At 38.3% G+C, this 24,557-nt stretch overlaps 3 protein-coding genes and 1 pseudogene across 7 annotated transcripts in view; 2 read left to right on the top strand and 2 right to left on the bottom strand.

Moving 5' to 3' along the window:
- LOC107755268 (transcription regulator protein BACH2-like) overlaps positions 1-3,307 on the top strand; it is a 102,763-nt gene extending 99,456 nt beyond the window's left edge. For all 3 annotated transcript variants that reach the window (XM_016572014.1, XM_016572011.1, XM_016572013.1), the window contains one exon: positions 679-3,307. In XM_016572014.1, coding sequence (XP_016427500.1) covers positions 679-1,131 — 453 coding nt within the window. In that variant the 3' untranslated portion in view covers positions 1,132-3,307. The remainder of the gene's footprint in view (positions 1-678) is intronic.
- Positions 3,308-7,159: 3,852 nt separating this feature from the next.
- On the bottom strand, positions 7,160-9,364 carry LOC107755231 (gap junction alpha-10 protein-like; annotated as a pseudogene).
- Positions 9,365-10,849: 1,485 nt separating this feature from the next.
- On the bottom strand, positions 10,850-20,269 carry LOC107755267 (CASP8-associated protein 2-like). Of its 3 annotated transcripts, none has more exons than XM_016572008.1 (10): positions 20,213-20,269; positions 19,624-19,684; positions 18,558-18,635; positions 18,306-18,409; positions 18,116-18,190; positions 17,884-17,999; positions 14,845-17,759; positions 12,122-14,639; positions 11,932-12,031; positions 10,850-11,843 (listed from the first exon to the last, which is right to left on the bottom strand). In XM_016572008.1, the coding sequence occupies exons 2-10, from the start codon at positions 19,670-19,672 to the stop codon at positions 11,781-11,783; spliced, it is 6,018 nt and encodes a 2,005-aa protein (XP_016427494.1). In that variant the 5' UTR covers positions 19,673-19,684; positions 20,213-20,269; the 3' UTR covers positions 10,850-11,780. The 3 variants fall into 3 exon arrangements, with proteins under 3 accessions (XP_016427494.1, XP_016427496.1, XP_016427495.1); XM_016572010.1 differs by having other exon boundaries at positions 19,624-19,681; positions 20,213-20,252; XM_016572009.1 differs by lacking the exon at positions 20,213-20,269 and adding an exon at positions 20,029-20,173.
- A 1,159-nt stretch (positions 20,270-21,428) lies between these two features.
- LOC107755265 (midasin-like) overlaps positions 21,429-24,557 on the top strand; it is a 51,811-nt gene continuing 48,682 nt past the window's right edge. Inside the window, exons 1-7 of the mRNA XM_016572007.1 lie at positions 21,429-21,693; positions 22,564-22,790; positions 23,138-23,362; positions 23,471-23,578; positions 23,693-23,885; positions 24,032-24,241; positions 24,354-24,485. Of these exons, the coding sequence (XP_016427493.1) occupies positions 21,598-21,693; positions 22,564-22,790; positions 23,138-23,362; positions 23,471-23,578; positions 23,693-23,885; positions 24,032-24,241; positions 24,354-24,485 (1,191 nt within the window). The 5' untranslated portion in view covers positions 21,429-21,597. The remainder of the gene's footprint in view (positions 21,694-22,563; positions 22,791-23,137; positions 23,363-23,470; positions 23,579-23,692; positions 23,886-24,031; positions 24,242-24,353; positions 24,486-24,557) is intronic.

The raw sequence follows: 24,557 nt of genomic DNA, 5'->3' as shown, positions 1-24,557 counted from the left end.
ATATATATTATTATTATTATTTTTTTTTTTTTAATTTATTCCTGTGTTGGCAAAGCAGCAATTTCTTCATTCTTCAGTGTCACGTGATCATTCAGAAATTATTCTAATATGCTGCTTTGATGCTCAGGAAACATTTCTTATATTGATATTTTTCTGGATTCTTTAATGAATAGAAAGTTAGAAGGGAAAAAAACATTTATTTGAATGTAAATATTTTGTAACATTGTAAATCATTTAAAAAACTTTTTTATCTATTTCATGCATCCTTGCTGAATAAAACTATTACATATCGTATGTATATACATATAGGATTATATTCAATATGAAAAATATTTATTATTATTATTTATTATTATTTTATTTATATTAAGTATAGTTATTTTTTACGCTGCACTGAAAAACATGACACATTAGATTACCAGTTGAGGGTGAAAACACACTTATTAGATACAGTAAATCTAATCATTCAAAAAACTGATACTTGACATACAAATTTGCAAGTAATGTGCCCAGCAGTCTCTGCAAAAGGATGTCTAAAAATACTTATTTGTAATCATTAACAACTCAAAAAGGTCATGCAAGATCATGGTTATTTATTAGTCAAAAAGTGTGTGAACTGTGCTGCACACAGGTTTCAAATGTGTGTGTGTGTGTGTTTTCTGTGTGTCCACCCCACAGGTGTGTGAGAAGGAGAAGCTCTTAACAGAGCGCAACCAGTTGAAGGCGTGCATGGGAGAGTTATGGGAGAATTTCTCCTGTCTATCTGAGGAGGTGTGTCGAGACGTGCAGCTGAGCCCAGAACAGGTCCATCACTACTGCCCCATTCTGCGCCCCGGCAACCAGGCCCTGCCCACCGGCAGCATCGACCTCACCACTTGCTCCACCACCGAACAGAGCTTCCACAAATCAGCCACCGCAAAAGACGGTCAACCGCGACCGGCCCAGTGGAAGACCGGAAACGGGTCCGAAGACGCAAGCAACGACAGGGAGGAGCAAGAACCTGGCTCCGCCTACCTGGAGGCGGGGCTGTCCCTGGAACAGTCCAATCAGACGGTGACCGTAGACTTCTGTCAGGAGATGACAGATAAATGTACAACCGACGAACAGCCCAACAGAAAGGACTGTACCTAATGACGGTGGTTTCTCTTTGTTGATTTGTTTTACGATGTTTTTTTTATTATTTAATTTAGTTATGTCTTCTGACAAACCCTCAAAAATCGAGGGCTGTTGAGATGGCCAGCCTCTGCCAGTGTTTTTGATTTTTTTTTTTATATATATATTTATGTCTTTTTTAAACAAAGGTTGACACTACAGTTGTCTTACCAGCAGCAATACTGTTCTCCAGGTTCTCTCTCATTCAGCCATGGCAGAGTGGCTGAGACCTTCTCACAGAACTTCACGATGGTGCTACACCTTTCCATGACAGTGGCAACACTGTCTGTTTCCAATTACAGTCCATTCAGATGGGATGGGCTCTGACCACATCTCAAATTCAGACCTCTACGGACCTAGCAGCAGCTTTTTGCTCTCTCTCTCTTTCTGTCTCTCTCTATCTGTCTCTCTCCCCACCCCACCCCACCCCACGTTAACTATTCCTGCCCTCTACCTCTAAATCTCTACCATTCCTTCTCTCTTCTCTTTCTCTTTGTGGCCCTTGTCACAGTAAATTCAAACTCAGGAAATATTCTGAATGTTCAGTAAAACTCATGAAAAAAAAAAATAATACAGATTTTTTTTTTCTACAGCAGCTAGACTGTAAATGTCCATATGCAAAAATGTCTTCTGCATCATACGTTTGTAGTGTCTGTGTACCGCATCACTTAATGTGTACAGATGGTGGTATCTAAAACATTCCTCCTTTGCCTTCTACAGCACTGATATGAAAGAAAGTACGACAGAAAGACGAATGATTCGCATCGTAGTTTCGCCCACCTTTTGCGTCAGCAATACTGTACCATTGGATGTTTTCGAGAAGTGCTTGCTTGGCAGAAAGCTTATTGTAAATAGTGCGGCGCATGGAGACGGTTTCGGTAATATTGTACAGGTAGAACTTTAGATGGCTTTTTCGTTTTTCTTTGCTTTTTTTTCTCTGGGGTTTTATCAAGCACCTTTTTGTCACAAAGGGAAAATTGTTGCTGTTTCCTGTCTCAAATGAATTCCCCATGACGATGGGTGTGCTTAAACTCAGGAAACTAGCATTCTTACACTCACGCATGCACACACACGCTCGCATACGGACCCCCCCAGTGCAGCGCATAGAGCCCCTTGCATGTAATTTGGCTGTAAATGGTGTGCATAATGGTGAGCTGTTCTCCTTTAAATGTGAAAAAGTGCTCTCTGAGGAAACCTTATTTCTTAACAGTATTTACAGTGTGTTCACGGACACCTCCGAACAGTGTTATCTAAAACAAACGTCGTCACGATCCCACACCCTTTCAGTTCTGGCCCATTTTACCGCTCTGACAGGAACAGGAAATGATGTTGAATCAATTAAAGGGCCTTGCCCTTGGCTTTTTTCCTTCCCTCAGCACTCTTTGACCGTTTAGCACTTCAGAAAGGGTAGATTTCTTTTTCAGGACCCTAAAAAGTCTGAAATTGAAGCACTTAACGTGGACACTTAAAAGTGTCTTTTCAGGCAGATGATCTTTAATGACTTGGTATCTTATAAAGAATGTTTTCAGGTTCATTTAAATGAAAAAAAATAAGGGAGTGTTCAAACTGCATATTTATGGAAGACACTAAAATCTTAAAAAGCATCGAAAATCTGATCTGAGATGGATGGAATAAGCCCATTCTTTAAAGTCGTCCTATATGTCCCTTTATTGTACATTTGTTAGACACATATATCCATACTAATGGGATTGCATGCTGCCTGTTTGTTTTATATAGTTTGTTTATAGTTTCTTTGCCTCAAAATGTAGGCCTCAGAAAAACAGTTCAATGGTTGTTTGCTCTGGTTTAGTTGAGCGTAAACTGAGAGCGTTTTTCTATAAAAATTGGATCTCCCAACAGTTGGGAATGCCTCTCATTTGACATAGTTCTATATTATTTGAATGACCGTTGACCCCTAGAGCTCTATGTATGCGTGCTTGTGTATTTGCCAGTCTGATTGATAAATATTCAGATGCGTTTCAAGTTGTAATACATCCCCTCTCCCTCTGGTATGCAAGCTCACACACACACAAACACACAAACAAGTCACACTGGGTGGAGTGTCTCTCCTGGGATGTAGAATCTAGAGGTGTTGTGATGAATAGTTGTGCTGTTGTTTTCATTGTGGATCTTTTTCTCTTTCTCTTTTTTTCTAAAGAAATTTAAACAGTATTTGTCATTTCTAAATTGTAATCAGGTACAAGACTAGAACTAAAGATTTATGGGTCCAAGTGGACATTTGTGCACACATATGCAAATCATCCCTATAATGATGCATTTTTCTTATTTCATGTTGTATAAATAATGAAGCGTGGAAAGCATGAACTTCCACTTGACAAGCACACTATCGTACACTTGAGAATCTATGTCCAAAATTTTGACATTTCTGGAGAGAGAAAAAAAAACGAATAGTCACACCCGCATCAAGGCGATCCAAAAACATTTTCCCAAATTTGCTTTTATTTATGTTCCTCGCATAGCAGTGTGTTTGTTGTGTTCTTGTTTATTTCTGTGCCGCCTGTGATACGGCTGACTCCTCACGCTTGCACACTTGGCCTTAAGAGCCTGGGGATGTTTCGATGCAGATGTGGAAGAAACCGGGAGTCTGGGTGACACGGATTGGAATTCTGACCTCTGTTACTAAAAGCTGCATCATGTTTGCATCCACAGTGACTTCAAGGGTTCGTCCTGGTCACAGAAAGCCTCACGTGTTAAATAAGCTTATTAGCTCTTCTCTCAACAACACTTCTGCTAGTTTTTGTTGTTTTACAGAGGTTTTATTTTCGTATTGGACTCGTGGTTGCTCTTGTATCTTGTCTCAGGGTGCGTGCCAAGGTTTTTTTTTTTTTTTTGGTTTTCAGACATATTTGATGGTAGCTGGTGAGCTCAGCTTTCGTTCTTCGCATATTTTTGTGTCTTCTTATAAAGCTAATGGGTGGGTAGCATGATTTATTTTATTTTTTTTAGAGTTTCTAAGCTAAGAATAATTGATTCGTAGAGAAAACCAACTAGATTTGCACAATTATTTTGGATGAAACCCCAACAAGGGCTATGAAATATCTCCAAAATAAAATCCAGCAATTAATTTTTGGTTGTCAATTGGCTGCTACAGCTAATAGTTTAAGCTTTCCATTTGCAATTGCGTTCAAAAGACGTGTATTTTAAGCTTCGTAAATGTATTGAGAACCAATAATGTACAAGAAAACACCCTACATGTCTTCATCTATGTAAGCTCCCATTTAATGTCATTTGTTTGAATAATTTGGTCGGTTTGTTTAGTTCGTGCTGCTCCTCTGAAATATGAACACTGGCGTTCCAAAGGGTTGCTCAAAAACATGCCTTTTTCACAATTTGCTTAACTTTATAAAACATTTAGTATTCGGACTGATAACGGCATAAGAAAAAGGCAAAATGTTTACAAAAAGGTGTCGTGTTTTACGAGAATTTTGCCATGTACATAGAAATCGTGAGGCTCGTTCGAATGGATAGGTTTAGCATTCTGTCTTTTGTTTTGTACGTTTTTACAAGCGAACAGAGAAATGGCCGTTTGATAACTATGCTCCTTTTCCTCAAGTTGTCTTTTTGCCCGACGGGGATGCTCCAGTGTACCATGAATACAAAGTGCACCTCCAACTTTGCCTTAGAACTTCCAGAGGCCATAGTTCACATTCAAGTGAAGTGTGTATGCAGGGGCTGTGAGCCCCCATGTTTTCGGCTAGCAGAGCGGACTCTCTTTCTCTCACACTTATCTACCTGTGAAATCCTTCATACCTCTCATTACTGGTCAATGACTGTATCAGCAAACTGCATCAGGTGTTTTTTCTACATGCTTTTTACACAGATTATATGGATTATTGTATTGGTAGATTTTGGTGCATCATTTTTAATGGAATAGCTCTTTGGCTTGTAGTCACACGAGTTGTTTTTCCTCTATCTCTCTTTCTGACTCTTTATCGCATTTTTTCTAGAAGACTGTTTTGTGTTAATATTGTCGATTTGAGGTAGCTGTTTCTTTGCTTATTCTGTACTAAGAGTTTTTCCTTTTTTTTTCATTTTGAAATGCTACATGACCCTAATGAATTTAATGACTTAAAAACCATTGTACATACGGTATTGTGCAGGACTCATTTTCATGCATTTCAATTGCTAGTGTTATATAAATGACAGATTTTGTCTAGACACCATTTCTGTTCATGAAATAAAGAAACATATCATGTAAGTTGTGTTGTAGTTGCTTGATTCCCCACTCATTGTTCAATAAGTGCATTTAGAATATTGTTTATTTAATACTGTCCTGAATAAGCTATTTCACATAACAGATGTTTATATATTCTCCACAAGACAAAATAATAACTGAATTTATAAAAAATGACCCCATTCAAAAGTTTACATACCCTTGAATTTTAATACTGTGTGTCGTTTCCTGGATGATCCATGACTGTCTTTCTGTTTTGTTGTTCATGAGTCCCTTGTTGGTCCTGAACAGTTCAGCTGCCTGCTGTTCTTCAGAAAAATACTCCAGCTCCTGCACATTCTTTGGTTTTCCAGCATCTTCTGCATATTTGAGCCCTTTCCAAAAGTATTGACTGTATGATTTTGAGATATATCTTTTCTACTCATACACAGCTATTACAAAAGGTGGAAACATTTACTGATGCTCAAGAAGGCAACACATATTTCCACATTAAAGGTTAACTCTAATTTCACAGTAAGATTTCACAATTGTATTCAACACCATCAGATATTTATGAAAATAAATCAGGCAAATTCAAAGTCAGCCTTCATTCTGAAGGCCCTCTTTCCAAACTTGACCTGCTTTGAGTTCAACAAGGCTGCACACACTGGTGAGTTTTATAGTTCTTTTTTACCCCGAGTTAAGTCAACTCGGTCACACAAACAATGAAGCAATTAGGGGTTTAAGTTTCTCTTATTTTACATAGGTCATATGTGTGATTTGCAAAATGTTGATTTTCTTACCTCCATAAAGTAATTTGTGGGGAGGGGAAAACATCCAATATGTCAATTCATTTTCTGAAGTTAATTATATATTTGTGAGTACTTCCAATTAATATTTGAGAATATTTATGTATTATAATTGTAGCTATATTTGTGAGAGACAAGAAAAACTCACGTTTTCACTCACATGTTTTGTCCAAGTGCTCAAGAATTAAAACACATCGAAAATTAAATTACGTATGCCTTAGCTGTGTGAGGAGATTTACTGTATCTAGGGTGAGACTAAATTTAGCATATATTGATATGTTAATGAGGCCTGGGTGAGCCAATTTCCTGAAATCTGTTAGTAGATCTATGATGCTCCCACTAGTGGAAACTTAACTTTAATCAGTAGTGCATTAAAAAAGACATGTATTAGGTCAACATACTATAATCACATGAGGTTTAAACAGTGTTAAATGTCAAAAATTTTATAATATGAAGTTCACCACCAGATGGCAGTACAGCACATTCTCATTCTGAACTCATCCGCTTCAGTGGACGGATTTGAGATATTTTGTTTAATAAATATTAAGTATTACATTTTGGAGAAAGACAACCAAAGTTCTAATAATAATATCGCTGTGAACACAAAATCACTTTATTTCACAGTAGGGATTGCCATTTGCTAATAATGTCTTGTTTTTACAAGACTTTAAAGAAAAGTAAGAAAAAAATTAAAGCCCTTAAATCTTGACTGATTCAAAAACATATCCGCTGATATCCACCACTATCTATAAATTGTACAAAAGAGTATGCCTAATTATTGTTAATGAAATGTCATTAGTCAATTCGCATTTTTAAAGAATTACTTATGTTATAGATATCCATTGATTGCTCTTTGAGCTTAGCCATAGATTTCATATGCAAAATGTCACAGCACAATTCATGTTCTTATTAAACACTGTTAATGAAAACCAGAAATGCTACAAGCACTGAAAAGAGGTGTGTTAAAAATGCTTTTTCTTATTTTAAGGGTTTGTTGAGAGTAGCACTACAGTATGTAAGTCGGTTAAATTACTTTAATGTGTAATCATAATGTTTGCAGTAATTATGGAGTCAATGAAAATTAAGCCAAGGAATACACCGCGATATCCCATTGCTATCTGCTCAGAGGACAGCTGATACTTCAAACTCCAAAATGTCACTTTTTCATGATTGAAGACAGTTCCAGAATCATGCTCTGAAAAGAGAGAGAAATTGTTCATATTTACTGAACGAATCATTAGCCTAGATATCGATATTTAAAATTTATACTCTGTCCTAACATAGGTGCACTTTGCCCACACAAAATTAAAACAAAATGTTTCACACTTGGGTTGGCATTTTATTGATTGATTGATTTGTCAGTTTTTTGTCATTTTTAATTATAATGTATTTTACTCTGGCTAAAACAACTTTTCTTTTTTGATGAAAACAGCATTGTAGTCCCTTACAAAAGAGCAAAATTAAAAAGGCATTTGATGTAACTTGAATACTGCCCTTGTTGTCTAATTACTGTTATGATGAGCATTTTTCTTTTTTTTTCTTTTTTTTAAACATTTTTTTATTTTTCAAAATACCAAACATGTTTATGATTTTGTTGACAAAGTGATGATGACACTGTTCGTAACTAGTACCTGGCTATTAAGTCTGACATCACTTGTCACAGTTTCTGGGTCCAAACACTATCAGACCCCAAAAACATACAACAAATGGTGCTAATGGCATTTGATGTAACTTGAATACTGCCCTTGTTGTCTAATTACTGTTATGATGAGCATTTGATAAGCATAACTTTTTAGACAGTGGTGGTGTCCAAGACACCATCAGTCCGGAGACTGTACACCATGAGTTTTTAAAAGCGTAAAGTGCTCATAACGCTCAACGGCTGTCGAGGTAGTATTCTCACTTGAAACCCACTTGAGTGGAAGAAACAGTATTCGTTTCATCACAACTCAACAAATGAAAAATCAGTAGTGTGTTTTTCTACTCACCATTGACATTCTGCGACCAGTGGCAGGAGGTGGTGTCGTAGCTGGACTGTCCCCTTGAGCTATACGGTTGGCCTCTGTGTCCGATCCACTTTTGGAGGCTGCACTTTCGGATGGGCTTTCTGAAAACCCTCGCGACATGAAACTGGCTTTCATGGCAGTGGGGTAGTTCCCGCTCTCCTGGGAATCGCTCTCCTCGCTGAAGTCTTTACATTGACTGACTCGGCTCTGTTTCCGTAATGCTGCTGGTATCTCTATGTTACTGGCTCTGAGTGAAGCTCTGGGCTGCTGACCGATGTTCTTGGGCGGTCCAGAGCCCTTGGGCCCAGACTCCTCACTGCTACAGGAGTGCGGACGGTTGTCTAAAGTGGGTCGTCGTTCTGTTGCTCCCAACTGTTGGAGAGCCTGAAATTCAGGCTGGCTAGGAAGACGGTTCTGCCTGAGGGCCTGCTCAGATCCATTAGGGTCACTGTTTGGCACCTCTTGGCTAGATGGAGGAGCAGCCATTGGCATATAGAGAGGCATGGGTGCTGTCTGTCCATCGGGCACAACCGCGAGGGATGTGTGCGTCAAATGCATACGTTTTTGTGGTGAGGAATTGGTAAAGATGCATACTTGTTGGACCATGGAGTTTTTCTTTGACCTGCAAATACTTTCGTCATCTCCAATGTACTTGGATCCATAAATGGCCTGCTTGATCTGTTTCACACCAAGGTGGAATATCTCCAGGAGATTGAGGAACAGGGACACCCCTGCCTTGTTATGATATGCAACACATATGTGCGCAGCGAGGAACCCCTCAGAGGAGCCTTCCTCACTTTCTTCTGCTCTTCCAGCTTCCTAAGCTCCTTCTCAATCCTTTTGTGCTCCTCCAAAGCCTCCGTCTCCTCCAGCTCCACCTTCAGTTGAGCTTTTTTCTTGTGGCGCTCTTTCTCCAGTGCCCGGAGCCGGTACAGTGCGTGTCCCATGTACACCAAAGAAGGTGAGGAGACAAAGATAATCTGTAAGACCCAGTATCGGATGAGGGATATGGGGAACGCCTGGTCATAGCAGACGTTCTTGCATCCAGGCTGCTCTGTGTTGCACACAAACTCACTTTGCTCATCGTCCCACACATCTTCGGCGGCAACCCCGAGCACAAGCATACGGAAAATGAAAAGAATGGTGAGCCAGATTTTGCCCACAATGGTGGAGTGAATGTGAACCTCCTCCAAGATGCTCCCTAGCAAGTTCCAATCTCCCATTTTCGCTTAGCCTAAAACTGGAAGAGTGAAGGTTATAAATCTCTAGGAAATGATAGATAGATAGATAGATAGATAGACTAGGTCACATAAAAATGTTAGATTAACTACATCCAGTTATAAATTTTTGTTAAATGTGAGCCAAAATCATCACAATTAAAAGAACCAAAGACTTAAACTACTTCAGTCTGTGTGCATTGAATTTATTTAATACACGAGTTTCACAATTTGAGTTCAATTACTGAAATAAATGAACTTTTCCACGACATTCTAATTTATTGAGATGCACCTGTAGTGTCTATTGTGCAGTATTTAGTAAGCAATAAGTCAGTATTCCATTAATACAGCCTTTCTTTTTAGGTGAGACATTATGATCAATGAGACACGTCCGATTTCATAGTCAAACGCTTGAAGGGCTATTTTTAGTTTTCTGTAGTCTGAGTGATGTAACGAGAGGGTGGCTGAAAACTACCTTCAGGAATGTGAGCCAGCTGTTAATCGCTTAGAAATAAGATATATGTAATTAACTGCAGAGTTCAACAAGTGGATACTGTTCAGCTTCACGTAACCAATTACACTTCACTAGGCACAATGTTGAGATTTAATTACAGCCTGCCAGCTGAAGCTCATTTACTTACAGTAGGCCTATATGTGTGTTTTACCTTTTATAATGTTTTTAAAATTATATATATAAAATATTATAGTGTTCATGTACTTGAATTTTAAGAATTTTAGTTGTATGAATTCAGCTGTAATCTGAGTCTAGAAATTATCACATATAATTTTAGAAATGGCTAAAAACTAAATGAACTTTTATACATTTATTTAAAACTTTTATAAATATATTTTGTACTAGCACACTCAAGTCTTACAGGTTACATGAGTGTGGACAGAAGTTAGATCTGGATTTCAGAGGTGAAGTAAGGTTAACAACTGCCAGCCTGTGACCTAAATATGCCACTTGTGCCTGGACCATAGTATTGTCAATGAGCTGTGAATTGTTCAGTAACTGCATTTATACCCCGTGCTACAAACTGTGATAGTAAGCCTAAATATTATGGTGAGAAGTTATTTAGGGATTTCAAGCATCCACTAAAACCATCAACCACCAGTTGGTTAATATTAATTGAAAAATTATTCAAATTAAAAATCATTTGTTTGCCCTTGTTTTTTGTTGTATCTAAATCAGTATCATTTTACAAACTTCCCGATACTGTTTGGTTCTACAAAGAAGGCTCTATTTAATCCTGTGATATAAAAAAAATGTTATTTTGAATTACTAATCCAAAATAAGAGCTACAAATCATTGAAGATTATGCATTTAAGAATGCAGTTTAGAAACTGAAATATTCTTCTCAAAATAAACATGACATTTAAATAAATAAGCTTTATTTCAAAAGTTTGAGAGGTCTGTCAGAAGTTACAAATATTTACAAAATGTATTTCCAAACAACATACAATGTATTTTTCCCACATCTAGGTTTCTCTCTTTAAGAAAAATAAAATTGTTTAAAAAGAGTTCAAACATAAAAATCTTTCAGTTCAATTAAACTTTACAAATATATACACAAGGGAACAATTTCCTTACTCATTACCTATAAAACAACAAAAACATGCTACTCTTAATATGAAAATATCAAGCTGCATCTATCAGGATGACTAATGAAAAAGATTTTAAACTCAAAGTCTGACAATTGAGGACCAAAACAAATAAACAAGCAAATATTCTTTCCATTTCCACATTTAGAGCCATGCTATTCCAACACCAACCTCATACACAAAACAAAAGGAGGGAAAAATTAAGTGATCAAAACATGAGGTCAGAGGTAGGTTTCAAAGGCATTGCAAATGCTGCAAAAGTCAACTTGTAATACAAGTTAGTGATGTCCTTCGAATACTTAAATTGTTTTGTTCATTTCATTGCATAAAAATTTGTCAGCATCAACAAAACAGTAACTGTACTACTTTTTGCAATCACCAACTTGCCAAAACAAGTAAATTGTATGGCATCGCACAGGGCTTTATGCACTGAAAATACTATGAACCGTCACTTCTCTACTTTGTTGTGTCTGTTTATGTCCTTGACAAGGATTAAGGTCAATTTCAGAGCATACCACATTGCAAATATATCTCTAGGTAATAAAAATGTAGCCTAATTGGTGTCTGCTCTGATTATGAATTTTGGTAATCTGATAACACTGAATGTTAGCTAAAAAAAAGCCTCTAAAACGGATTATACCATTTACTGCAGATCTTTTGGCAAACTGTAAGTGCTTTTTTCAAACAGATGAACATCAACAGAAATAATACACTGATTTTCAGATTCAGCGTATTATATTTCTGCCTATGGAGTCTATGGAGATTTTGATAAGTGCATCAGCATCCATTATAAAGTCAGTTCAATCTTTTTGTCATTCAATCAATTCTCCATTTTCTCTTTCTTCTTGAACAGCTTCATCAGTTGAGAGAATCGCTCCTCAATCTGTCAAAAAACATCAATCAATAATTTATAACAAAGCTGTTTAACTTACCGTACTTCATATTTATAAGAACACAATAGTGAAGCATACCTGCTCTGTTGACTTCTTTAGCCTTTTTGAAAGAGAAGCAAATGTCTTGGGTGAAGTGCCCTTCATTTTAAGCTCAATGAGTATGTTCCGATCTTCATCCCTTCAAAAGACATTAGCTTATTAATTGGTTGCTTTGACTTAATGTGTATTTTTGTACACCCCTGTTTTGGTATTAATTCTATCAACTCACCTGGTCCACGTCACCACTATCTCCCCTTTCTTCCTGATTACATTCTTAGCAGACAGGTTGCTAGGGGACACCTGGGGTACTGCAATTTTGGAGTCTTTTTCTTTGGAGGATTTTGACCTTTTCTTATGCCTGGACTTAGAATGTTTATCTTGAGATTTCTCTACTTTTTGGCGCTTTGCCTTTGTCGCTGATCTGTGCTCCTTGCGTTTCCTTGACACCCTCTCAGATTCAGACTCTGGTGCGCTTGAGCTCTGTATGGCGTTCTTTGCTTTTCCTGAAACCACCTCTGATGTTTCAGTCTTTGTTGTACTACTTTCCTCAATAGCACATGCTTTGGAATCAGGCTCAGCATTGTTGCGGGATGAGTTGTCATCACAAACACCTCCAGATGAGGATTTTTGGCTTGATGGTTGAGCTTCTATTGCTTTATCTGAAATGTGACATGACTCGTTTACCTTAGTTGGGATTTTGTTCGACGTCTCTCCAGGTGCGGAACCCAAGTCTTGATGGGTCAGAGTGAGATTAGGCTTAAGAATCGTCTCTGGGCATTCAGCTAATTCTGGTGCTGCTTTCCCTTCATTTTGATTGCTTTCAATTGGGCCAGATGATGTTCGTCTTATTCGCACAATGAAATGATCATTTGACCTCTCCATTACCACAGCCTGCATTTGTAAATTGGGTTGGAATTGGAAACAGGGTGGATCAGAGCCCTCCCATGTCCTGCTGGGACTCGACCCACAACTGGAGTTGTCGGTGTCCAGAGAAAGGTGTATGTCCTGCTCAGTGGCATCTTCTCCGTCAAGAAGAGCATCTTCACTATAATGGGCACTCAGGCCACTGTTTGGGGCAGACAGTGGCTGTCCAGTTCCAGGGTGCAAGAAACTCAAGTGACTATCTGACTTTAGTGGTGAGGGAATGGTAAGGGAAACGGCTAGATCTTCCGCCAAGATAGAGTACGATTTCTGCGGGATTACAGTTGAATGAAGAGAAAGCTGGCATGGTTCAGAATTAGAGGGAATTTCTAACAAGCAGCTCTCATCGAGAATTGCTGGGTCTACCAGCATTTTGCTATTTGAAGCAAACTTGTAGGGGGAAATGGAAGGCCAGGATGTGAGGAACTTAGATGGGGTTGTCTTATTAGGGGTCATAATCCCAATCAAACTCTCCCCTGGACGTCCTTCCTTTCGAGGTGTGCTGAGTGGCCAACTTGTATTGTCGCCTATGGGAACACTGGATTCAAGCAAATCAGACCCTTGCAAAAGACACTTGAATATCTCTCCCATTTGAGAGTCAGAGACCAGGTTGAAGGTTAAGCTTGTTGTTTGCTGCTCAGTGAGAATTTGAAAGTCTGACTTATCCTGAATCGATCCATTATGGGAGAGACATCGGACATAGGAAGAGATTCTAGTCTCAGATCCAGAGGTACCTTCGTGGACAGGCCTTTCAGAGGATAAAGGAAGAAGCTGATGAGATGTTGCACTTGCCAAATTTGCCGGCTGATCATCTTCATTCATGACAGCTTTTATGTTTTTACCCCTGCTCCCAAGGCCCCTGCGAGGGAGATTATTTGGAGGGGCCTCTCTGACAAAACTTCCTGTGTCAACTTTTGACATCTTGGTTCTGTGAAGATGCCCAGATGTGTTAAAAGGTTCTTTTTCCACCACCTCACTTTCAATCTCTTTTCTTTTAAGAGTTGCATTTTTATTATCCAATGACGCATCCTTAGATGGCTCAGATCCACTTTTGAGTGCTGTCTTCAGTTCCTTGAACAAGAAGTCAAACTGCCCATCCACAAATGTCCACAACTTCTGCTTGAGGTCTCCAGCTTTCTGCTCAAAAATACGATTGACGATGCCATTCTTGGTGACCTTGCTCATGATAGATGAAATAATTTTATTAAGTCTAACTTTGATGTCATTACCTTGGCAGCACAATTTATCCAAGTCAACAGCATTAATGAATTCTATAAAAGAAGCCTGAGACATATCCACTATACAGCAGAAGGCAGTTTTAGTGACATTTTTCTGAAGCTTCATGTACTTTTTCCTCAACTCCGCTCGAATTGATCCTAACATGCCCATAAATCCATCTATGGTATAGACTGCTGCTTTCAATGGTGGGCTGACAGTTTTAAAGCGTCTTTTACTTGAGGTGGGACTGTCATTAGAAGAAGACGACTCGGCGCTCTTGCTTCGCTCTGAATATTTAACAGGGATGCAAGGTTTCTTTTGGGACACTCTTTTCCCAACTGAAGATAGCTTTGGACTTGAATCAGTCCCTGAGGTTGATTTGTCCTTTTCTCTTGGAGGAGTCTGGATAAACAGAGGTCCCTCTTCCTCACTCTCACTCACTATCTCACCATCCTCTAGTTCATCTTCCTCAGTTCCACTAGCCGAGAGGGCATCTTTTGTCCCTTTGTAGGAGGAAGCTGTGACAGAAGAGTCAGGTGACTTATTCTCCTTGTTCATGTCCATTTTCACTTTATCCTTATTGCATCCAGTGGTTACAGTTGAGAGATCTTGGAAGAAAAGAAAAAAAAAAAAATTTACATTAGCAAGTTGTAGACATATAAACCCGTTGGGTCAAGTTATGCAAACGTGTTTTTAAATTTTGAATTTTTGTTTTCAGTTTTTTAAGAAAAATAATGCTATTCTGGATATTATAGGAGGCTTACAATATTAAATATTTACTTTCATACTTTCCACAAAAAAATAAACACTTACCTTTGTTAAGACTTTTGACATGTGGTTGCTTCTCAGCACGCTGAGGCTGTACTTTCTTCACCTGACGGACTGGGCTTGTAAGAGGGCTGAGAGGCTCTGGCATAACTCTGATGTTCCTAAGAGTAAGCATCATGGAGTCTTCATCAGGGCAAAACACAACAGGGTTTGATGACTTTGTGTTCTGTTCCTCTTTCTCTGTGGAATCTGGCTCTGAGAAACCAGGCTGCGAAGATGACATGGTCTCATCTCTGACAGTGGTGCTATCATTTGGAGTCACATTGTTCTCACCCCATGATGGACTCTGATGGGATTTTTCGGACATTTTCAAATTTTCAGATGAGTGCGGTGTTTCAATCATTTTTAAATTATCAATTGCTTCCCCTGCTCCCTTACAGTCCAGTTTTGAAGTATCCACTTGTTCAAAATCACAAATAACTTTTCTTGGCTCATCAAGATCTGCACTAACTGTGCTAGAGGACACTTCCATGTTGACAGAACTATCAGAAATCATAGAAGAATTAATCTCAGGAATACTTTGTGCCTTGTCTGAGGACGACACATTATCTTGACATATCCCATTTGATGCTGGTGGTAAATCCTGAGACTTGGTCTGAGGACTCCTTTGGATTTTCATTGGAGAAGTGTCCTCAGATACAGCAATAATAGGATCTCGTTGCTGATAACCTTCAACAATTGAATCAGGAATATTATCTGAAACTACCACTTCTGAAGTCTTAGTAGGCAAAATATTAGAGACAACAGAATTATCTATGATTCCCGGAGAGTCTTTGGTGGTGTTATGACAGACACGATTTGGAGATTCTCTTGTAAGGGTTAATTTTGATAATGAATCTTTGTCTAACACATTGGAATCTGAAATTTTGTTCTTTTTCTCCTCGGAGCATTTAACACTGGCTGGCACTTTGTCCACAGCCTCTTGACTTTCCGTGGCATTCTCTTCTTGTACATCCATATCTGTTTGTTCACCTGAGGGCTTCTCAGAGACTATAGCTGTGGAAAGATCAACAACTTGTCCAGACTTTTTGCAAGAACTGGTCAGGTCTTCTTTTTTACCTGCAGTTGTGGGCACAGGGACCTCATCCACTTCCTCAACTCTGTTCTGGCTGTTCTTTAATTCATCAATGACAAAGAATTCCTCCCCAGCATCAGATAATCTGCTGTTATGAGGCGAGGCATCTTCAGATGTTGCTCCACTGGCTTCTTTTGGATCAGAAGACTGCTTTTGCTTTTTAAGAGGCGATAGGGTGAGATTCAGTGTTTCCATGAAACTCAGTTTTCTGTCTGGACTATTATCCTCAGCTGTTTTGCAGGGACTGCTGCTGACAGCTACCACTGATGAAGACTCAGATTCAAGGTGTTTGTCCTGCTCATTCTTACTATCTTGACCTTTTCCGACAACATTGTGCTTTTTAGGAGATTTCTTTCTGTCATCTTTGGTAAGATAATTTTTTGATTCTCTGTGCTTATGTACCCTATGATCCAAATGTCCACCTCTTTTTCTTTCTCGGTCCTTGTCTATACCCTTGTCTCCAAAACAACTCTTATCAGAATTTCCATTTTTGACAGAGCATTTCAGATCCTCCATCTTTCTAGCTTTGTCATGGCTGTGAGCCCTTTTGCTTTTTGATGATGGTTCATTGATTTTGCTTGATGATTTCTCCTTATAAGCATCCTTTCGTTGAGAAACCCATTTGGGAGAAGTAAAATCTTGCCCACAAGCATCAACTTGTTTCTTAGATCTTTTATCTTCAGATTTATTATCCGTTTCCCGTATATTCCTTCGCTCATACTCTTTGCTACTGTCTGATCTGTTGCTTCTTCTTTCTTTACTACTACTGCTGCTGTTACCCTCATCTCTTTTACTCCTGTCACTCTCCTTCCGCCGCTTTTGCTCATGGTCTCTGCTTTTTTCAGTTCTGCTGCTCCTCCTTTCTGCACTGGAACTTTTCTCCTCTTTCCTTTCATGGCTACTTGCAACTCTTTTCTTCCCTTTGTGGTTTTGGGAATGGCTTTCTTCATCCACCACAGTACAAGTTGTGCTGCTCAAGCCAGAGTGTTTTGTTTCTTTGCTAGTTCTGTCTGGATTTTGATGATGCATGTGCCCTTGACTCCGTGTCTCAACATCTGCTGCTGTCTTAAATGAATTTTTGGATAACTGGGAAGAGACAGATGGTGAGGCTTTGTGTGACTGCGAGGAAGGGCTTTTCGATTGTTCTGAACTTTTAAGAACGACTGGAACCTCAGGCTGCTGATTCCTGTTTTCACTGGACACAAAATTGTCTTTTATGAGCTCTTTTTCAGTTCTTCCTAATTTGCTGTCCACTCTTCTCTGAGCCTTTTGTGACACATTCTTATCCTTCGAGTTACACTCTTTGTCCCGGCTTGTGCATTTTTGTGTTTTTTCTAGCTTGTCTGCCCGTTTTGATGAACTGTTCTTATTGTCTTTCAAGGTACTGAATTGAGAATCAGTAGTTGTATCAGGAACTCTCAGTGTAGAGTCACTTCTTTTGGGAGCATTTGAGACATCTGCCACTGTGGATGTTCTGTTAGGATGAACTGGTCCGGACTCCTGCTGTGGTTGAACAGTGAGGGTCTTACTGTCAGATTTAGCAGCAGATTTATTCTGACACTGCAGAGGACTATCAAGATCAGTTCTAGGGCATCTCTGGAGCACCTCAAATGGTTGTGTTGCTGTAGTTGACGTTGTTGGTGGATATGCACAGGGATCCGACACAGAGTTTCTACCTTTGTGCTGATTTACTTCACTCATAACATTATCTTGTCTAGCACCTTGTGATTCCAAAACAGAACTTGTAGAATTGTTTAAACTGTGCCTTGTGTTTGCCGGACCACTTTCCATTTGAGATCGACGAAAATAACTTCCTCGACTAGACCTGTGATGACAACACACAAAAACAGGGAAGTGAGGTTTATATAAAACCATCCAATCATGACACAAGCCAGGCTTAGTATCAAACATCTGTTTGCTGATCTTAGTACCAGAGCTGGAGTTTTTACCTATTGCTGAGTCTGCTAATTTCCTCATCCTTACGCACAATCTCCATTTTAGCCGTCTTGATGACCGAACAAATGTTCTTCTTCAGGAGTATGTTTTCACTGTTCAAACTCGTATTCTTTAAATATAAAAAGTGCAAAAAAAAAATTTATTCCAAGATTTTAACTAATTTGTGTGGGGGGGGGGGTATTTAGCATCAATATATAACAGAACCACCATTAAAAGGAAACACACCTTTGTCTGCAGTAGCTGTAACTGTGAGATCAGTTCCTTAACTTGCTTTTGTGCTTCATCAAATTTTAGTTTTAACTGTAATAAAAGACAAGTACAATGAAACAACATAACTTTCCTGTCCATTTCTTTTAAATGCAAAACCAAACCAATAGCATGCCATGCAACCATATTCAAAGCTCAAGTCACATGCCTCATTATAAGTTGCCTCCTTTTCTTCTTGTTCTTCCCTGATAATGTCCTCATATATATCCATTGATTCCATTGTGCGTGGGGAAAGGAGAGGGTTGACTTTACCTAGTTTAAAAAAAGGACATTACAATAATTATTGAAATCTAAAAAGTTTTATCCTGCTATTTCTGTGATACACATATATCAACAAATTACTTTCAATAAAAACTATGAATGTGATGTACTCAATTTAAGACTCATTAATGGAACCCACCTCTGTGCCCATCAATCTTAGGGCTGTTTTCCAGGCCAGAGTAAATATCCACCGAGTCCTCATTGTGATGCAGAGTACCTGTAACAAACACTGATAATGTCATAATGCAACAGCAACTCCAGCATATACACTTGACCAATACATGCAAGTTATGTTTTCAGAGCTTTGAAAGCCCTGAACCTGTTAAGACGAGAAATTGGGAAATAGATCAAAAGAGGTAAATAAAACAACATTATCTGGATTAAATTTCATATGGATCAAATATCAGACAGCACACTCCAGTGAGCTAAATGTAACCAAGTATTAATGTGATCATTCCCGACCTCAATTTCAAGTGCAGTTGTTGTGATGCTCATGCATCTAATGTATTTATCTACACTTGGTTGATTTTGCATGACTTGCCTTTGATCTCATGAAACTGTTGAGGAATTATTGTTTAATTATTATTTAATAATGTGTTACTTTTAAAAGCATTTCTTGTCGATTACTTAGAAATTTTTAAAATCAACTTACAGTATAAAATAGTGATAAAGGCTTAAGTAAATACTAGATAATAGGTACAACACAGCAGTGGCGGCTCGTGGGTTTTAAAATAGAGGAGGCACACTAATTGTATTGGTCTGGGATCCCTGCCGATTATTATTATTCTTATTCTTATTATTCTTATTATTATTATTATTATTTGCTTAACCTTTTTTACCAACGGAGGCACGAGAGCTCAGCTCTCCCCCGGCCTCCCCCTCCCCTTCTCTATCACCTAGCGGTTGTAATTACATCAGCAGATTCGGCACATTCGCGATAGAAAAGCGGCGCTTTCACGTTATGGCATTACAACTGTGAAATTACAAACAAAAAAATACACATTCTGAGACATGAACTGAAATGAATTGTGAATTTTATTAACCTTAAATCGTCCTCCTCCCATTTTCACCTCAAAATGATGGGGAAGCTGTGCCTCCCCTGACGAGCCGCCACTACAACACAGTAGCACTCTACCTGAAAACTGCATGTTAACTAGGTGAAAATAAAGAAAAGCCTGTTGCACGGGAGAGAAAGACTGTCTTACCAAACGGCTTGTCATCGAGATCTCCATAATGTTCATCTGTTAAATCCATTTTAGTCAGCTGCTTAAAGTAAAAGAAAAAAAAAGCACATTAAGTTCCTGAAAACAGTGACAAAACCAGCAACAGTGGGCATGTGTCAGTTCAACTACACCACTTCCTGTCATGTAGTGAAGAAACACTGTACTGAAATAAAGTCATTTAATTCATTAGTACTAAAAGAACAAAAGAAACAACTTAATATTAAAGTAATAACCCACCCAACAATTCCACTATAATTCTTACACAAACTACACTTGTACGACCATGGATTTACAAACTCCGAACAAATTAAAGCGATCAAAATACAGTATTACTATAGTACGTTCACAAAGTGAAATCAAATTAAAGTAACGTTATATGAACAATACATGTATCTCTGGTGGTGAGCTAACGACAACAGGCGGATATAAATCTGTAAGATGAGCCAAACACTATAAAGAGGACTTCAGGATCTGACACCCATGCTAATGCGCGTGTATAATGACATTTGCAGTTAATTAGCAATTTCCAATTTTCTTGTAGACAGCGATTTAAAAATGTATTGTAGCATACTTCCACCAGCTCCGCGCCAACCTTTCACCATACACGTTCGCCAAACAGGAAGTGACGTCATTTTCCCGCGGTCTCTCCTTTTCTAAAAAAAAAAATGTCATTAACGTTAACATTTAATACTGAATATTAAAAACTATATATATACATATATATATAAATATATATATAGTTGTGCTCAAATTATTCTTAGCCTTGGTAAAGGTAAATATGATCAAAGAAGGCTGGGAAAATAAATCCAAGCTTCTGCCCTGGCCAACCCAGTTCCCTGAGCTGAACCCTATAGAAAATGAGTGTGGTGAACTGAAGAGGAGAAGCATCAACATGCAGCTGGAAATTTTAAGGGTCTGGAGAGATTCTGTATGAAGGAATGGTCTCTGATCTCCTGTCAGATGTTCTCTAAACTCTTCAGGCATTATAGGTGAAGGCTCCGAGCTGTTCTGTTATATATATATAAAGATTTGTTTTCTTAGCTAAATTTCACGTTCCTAATTTAAATACAAATAGTCTATATTTGGTACTTGTATGGATATGTTTTATAATGCAATTTTCAGTTGTTCAGTACTGGTATGCTGCTGTGTTTATTGTATTTTATAGGTATGTGTATCTCGTTTCTTAATATGAGAATAGGAGACAATTTTCAAAATCTGTATATTCAATTTCTTTTTACTTTTCAGTCTAATTGACTAATTTTTTTTTAGTCTAGTAATGTATATTATTCATAAAAATGGTGTAGCAGAAATTACTTTGACTAAATAATGGAAAGCATGCCTCATCTGTTTTTCATGGTTTATTGCTTGCTGGCCAAGTACAGATTGCAACGATTTTAATGCTTAACGTTAAATCTACTGTTGACAAAACGTCCTCCAGAGCTCATGTCATTGCCTATATTTCAAACATTACCTACACTTAACTCATTGACAAAAAACTTATTTTGGCCTCATAAATGTAAATATAAGGCTACACAGCTCTCTGTGAGTTGACCAAATACGATGAAAGACACACGGTTTGAAGAGCAATGGGAATTAAATACGGCTGTGACACTCACACTGAACAGTGCAGTCCAAAATAACAAAACCATATTCGTTACATATTTAAGTGTTTCGTACTAAACCTTTAACAAAAACATTACAACAGTATGCTTGCAGCACAGGGAGCGTGAGCTCCGCGACACAGTCGAATGACCCGGAAGTGCTTTTCATTTACTCACATGTGGACTGGGATTTTAATACTGACGGGAACGTGCTCGCTGTGTTGTGATACAACCTAGACAGCCAAGCGAGTGATGAGTCTTATGGTTCCCATCACGTAGAATACTTGAAATATTAAAGCCTTTACCAGCCGCAGAGGCATCGTCGGAAATCCCTATATTCACGACAAATGATAGAATGGAAAACCTGGAGTTGAGCCTGACATCTCTAGGCGCAATCTCAAGACATATCGATAAAAGTCACAACGAACTCAGCAAATATCTCGCAAAACAGGTAAGACAGCATGATCTGAGCACTTTATAAGACCGTTTTAAGAGGCTTTCATCTGTTTAGCACATGCAGAGTACAACGTGCGTGTCACACCATACTGCCCCACGTTTCTGTAGTCCACATGCTGCTCGTTGGTTGTTTATACAGAAGTAATGATTTCAATTCATTCGTTTCCATAATAACCGTAATTTAAGTGTTCTGCATATTTGTCTATTTGGGAATCCAGTCTTGTTTTGAGCATGATGGATTATTTTGGTCATGTTGCAGTATAGTTTCAGTTTGGGTTGTTGAAACATGCTAAAACACTACCACAGTTTATTATTTTGACAGATACACAATGTACAATATAAAAGAAACACTGATTACTTCTGCAGTCATGATCAATATTCACTGGTGTGGATATAAACCAGCACATAAAAACATGTTGGAATATCATACTTTGCAACCAATCCAAAAGTATCCATATGAGAATTTTCTAATAGGATTCCAACATAAAACACAACAAAATGGGATTTTGTAGCACATGGTTCCAATAGGATTATAATGATTGCTAAAAGTATAAAATATTCCTGTAAGATTAAAAAAAAAAGAATTTAGTGGTAATATTTCAGGATTTTAAAAGGCTTACAAATCGTCCTGTGATCATCATCATCATTATTAATAATATTATTAATAGACATTATTTAAATAAGAAAAATTGAGAGCTAATATCCAAATATGACTCTATGAATTAACAATAATGAAACAAAAAAATCCTGTAGGAATTTATTATTATTATATAATTTTTTATTATTATTATCATTATCATTATCGTTATTATTATTATATTTTATTATTTATTTATTTTAACTGGCATAAATTTTTTCCTTGTAGATATGGAGTCAGCAGGACAGGCAGTGTATACTAGAATGTCTTGCGCAGCTCCTGCTGGAGAAGGAATACACCCTCCTCATTTCTCGTCACTTGCGACCACTGATCCTGGACCTGTTGGAGAGGAATGCTGAGAGGATCAAAGTAGACGTCAGTCTGAATCATGACCTCCATGAGCGCTTGTGTGTGGCTCTAAGCAAACTTCTTAACATCAGTCCAGATGCTCAGGCGTAAGTAACCATGCAGGATCGCATGTAAAATAGATTCAAAGGAGGGTTCTTGAAAGTATTGGAAAATCTGGAAATATCAGTTAATTGTAAAACATGGAAAATGTATATTATACAATTGGAAAAGTTATGGAAGCCTCTAGTGATTTAAAAAAAATTAATTTATATATTTCATTGGCTGGATATTGCACTTGTTTGAATTTATCTGTTTGTGAGCATGTATCTTTTTTTGAGTCCGTTTTTTTCAATACATCTGTCAAATCAATTTAATCATTATTGGCAAATCGGTCTGAATTTGAATGAACAAATGTCCAGTATATCATGAACAGATTTGAATTGTTTTCTCACAGGTTTGCAACGAGGTATTTTAGCAGCTCTCCCCCAGTATTTCAGAGGCTCTTCTTCACCAGTGAAGAGGCTGCTTCCATCCAGTATGGGCCCAGACGGATGAAATTACGGGACCTGATGGGGGCCACCCTCCGCTTCCTCCAAAGCGATTGTGAGAAGTTCCGTGTCCTGTGGGACTGGAGTGCCTGTGTTTCACAGCTTCTCACCAGTGACGTCATGGTCAGAAGGTATTGCCAATTTGTAGATCAGACAAAGCCTCTCAGAACGTCCAGAAATTTTTCAGAATATCCTCAATCTCTATCTTTGCTCAATTTCTTTTTGTGTGTGTTTTTAAGCTACACTGCCCGGTGCCTTGCCCTGGTGTCCCACATGACAGATAACCAGAAAACAATATTTTTGAGGAAGGTGCTTTCGAGTGAAGAGATTCTCCATCTGAAAATGAAGTAAGTTTGAATAGCTTTTATTTTAAGGTGAGTTTTGTCACCTTGTTCTAATTGTTCAGAAGTTAGTCAATAGCTTTAGCTCTCAAACAAAATGACAATATCATATCTATGTAGGTCACTTGAGGAGACACAGTTGCTGGAGGTAGAAAAAGCTCTGGTTTTGGCCAATCAGGGCTCAGCAGTATGGCGGAAAGAGAGGGTAAAAAAGGTCACCCGCGGTCAAGTGGTGACAGAAGACCTGACAAGGAGTGTTACTGTGGTGTGTGGGGTGATTCTACCTAGACGGACCCCTCGACAGGATGAACAGGTCAGACGGACAACCAAAAGCAGAATATTAAGCCAGATTTAATATAACTATAAACAAAGCCAGTTGTATTTTTCTCCAATACCTCTATTAGTGTATTATGGGAAAATGTGCATGTATTGTAATGTCACTAAATCTGTAATTCTCAGACAAGTTTAAGCAATTTAGTGCTGGTGGATTCAACCTGTCAAAATCTTCGGCGACTCGCCATGGCTGTGGCGTCCCAGAAGCCCATTCTTTTGGAAGGGCCAATTGGATGTGGAAAAACTGCTCTTGTTGAATATCTTGCTGCTGTCACTGGGCACATTAAAGCCCCTGACATCCTTAAAGTTCAGCTTGGAGATCAAACCGACAGTAAGGTGAGATTTGTTTGAATTTTGAAATTCTAGTTTTCTGCGTATTGTTTTACAATATTTTTAGTTTATCTGCTGTTAAGCACTCAAACATTTTTCATGCCTTTGTTTTCTGTAGATGTTGCTGGGTATGTACCGCTGCACAGATATTCCTGGAAAGTTTGTGTGGCAGCCGGGGTCCCTGACACAGGCAGTCTCTAAAGGTTACTGGATTCTGCTGGAGGACATTGATCACGCTCCTTTGGATGTGGTAGGTGGTGAATGCACAAAAACATGGAAAACATACAGTCTTTTTTAGAAATGTTTCTATTATGACTATTAA

The sequence above is a fragment of the Sinocyclocheilus rhinocerous genome, unplaced genomic scaffold (genome assembly GCF_001515625.1).
Source record: "Sinocyclocheilus rhinocerous isolate Xijiao unplaced genomic scaffold, SAMN03320098_v1.1 scaffold562, whole genome shotgun sequence".
Taxonomy (NCBI): domain Eukaryota; kingdom Metazoa; phylum Chordata; class Actinopteri; order Cypriniformes; family Cyprinidae; genus Sinocyclocheilus; species Sinocyclocheilus rhinocerous.
Note: the sequence above shows the minus strand (reverse complement) of the source record. Positions and strands in the feature narration are given on the sequence as shown.

Coding starts and splice junctions, on each gene's coding strand:
- LOC107755267 (XM_016572008.1), bottom strand. CDS start 19,672: ATGGATTTAACAGATGAACATTATGGAGATCTCGATGACAAGCCGTTT. Junction 18,191..18,305: donor AGGAGGCAACTTATAATGAG/GCATGTGACTTG, acceptor CTTTTATTACAG/TTAAAACTAAAATTTGATGA. Junction 11,844..11,931: donor TAAAGAAGTCAACAGAGCAG/GTATGCTTCACT, acceptor GTTTTTTGACAG/ATTGAGGAGCGATTCTCTCA.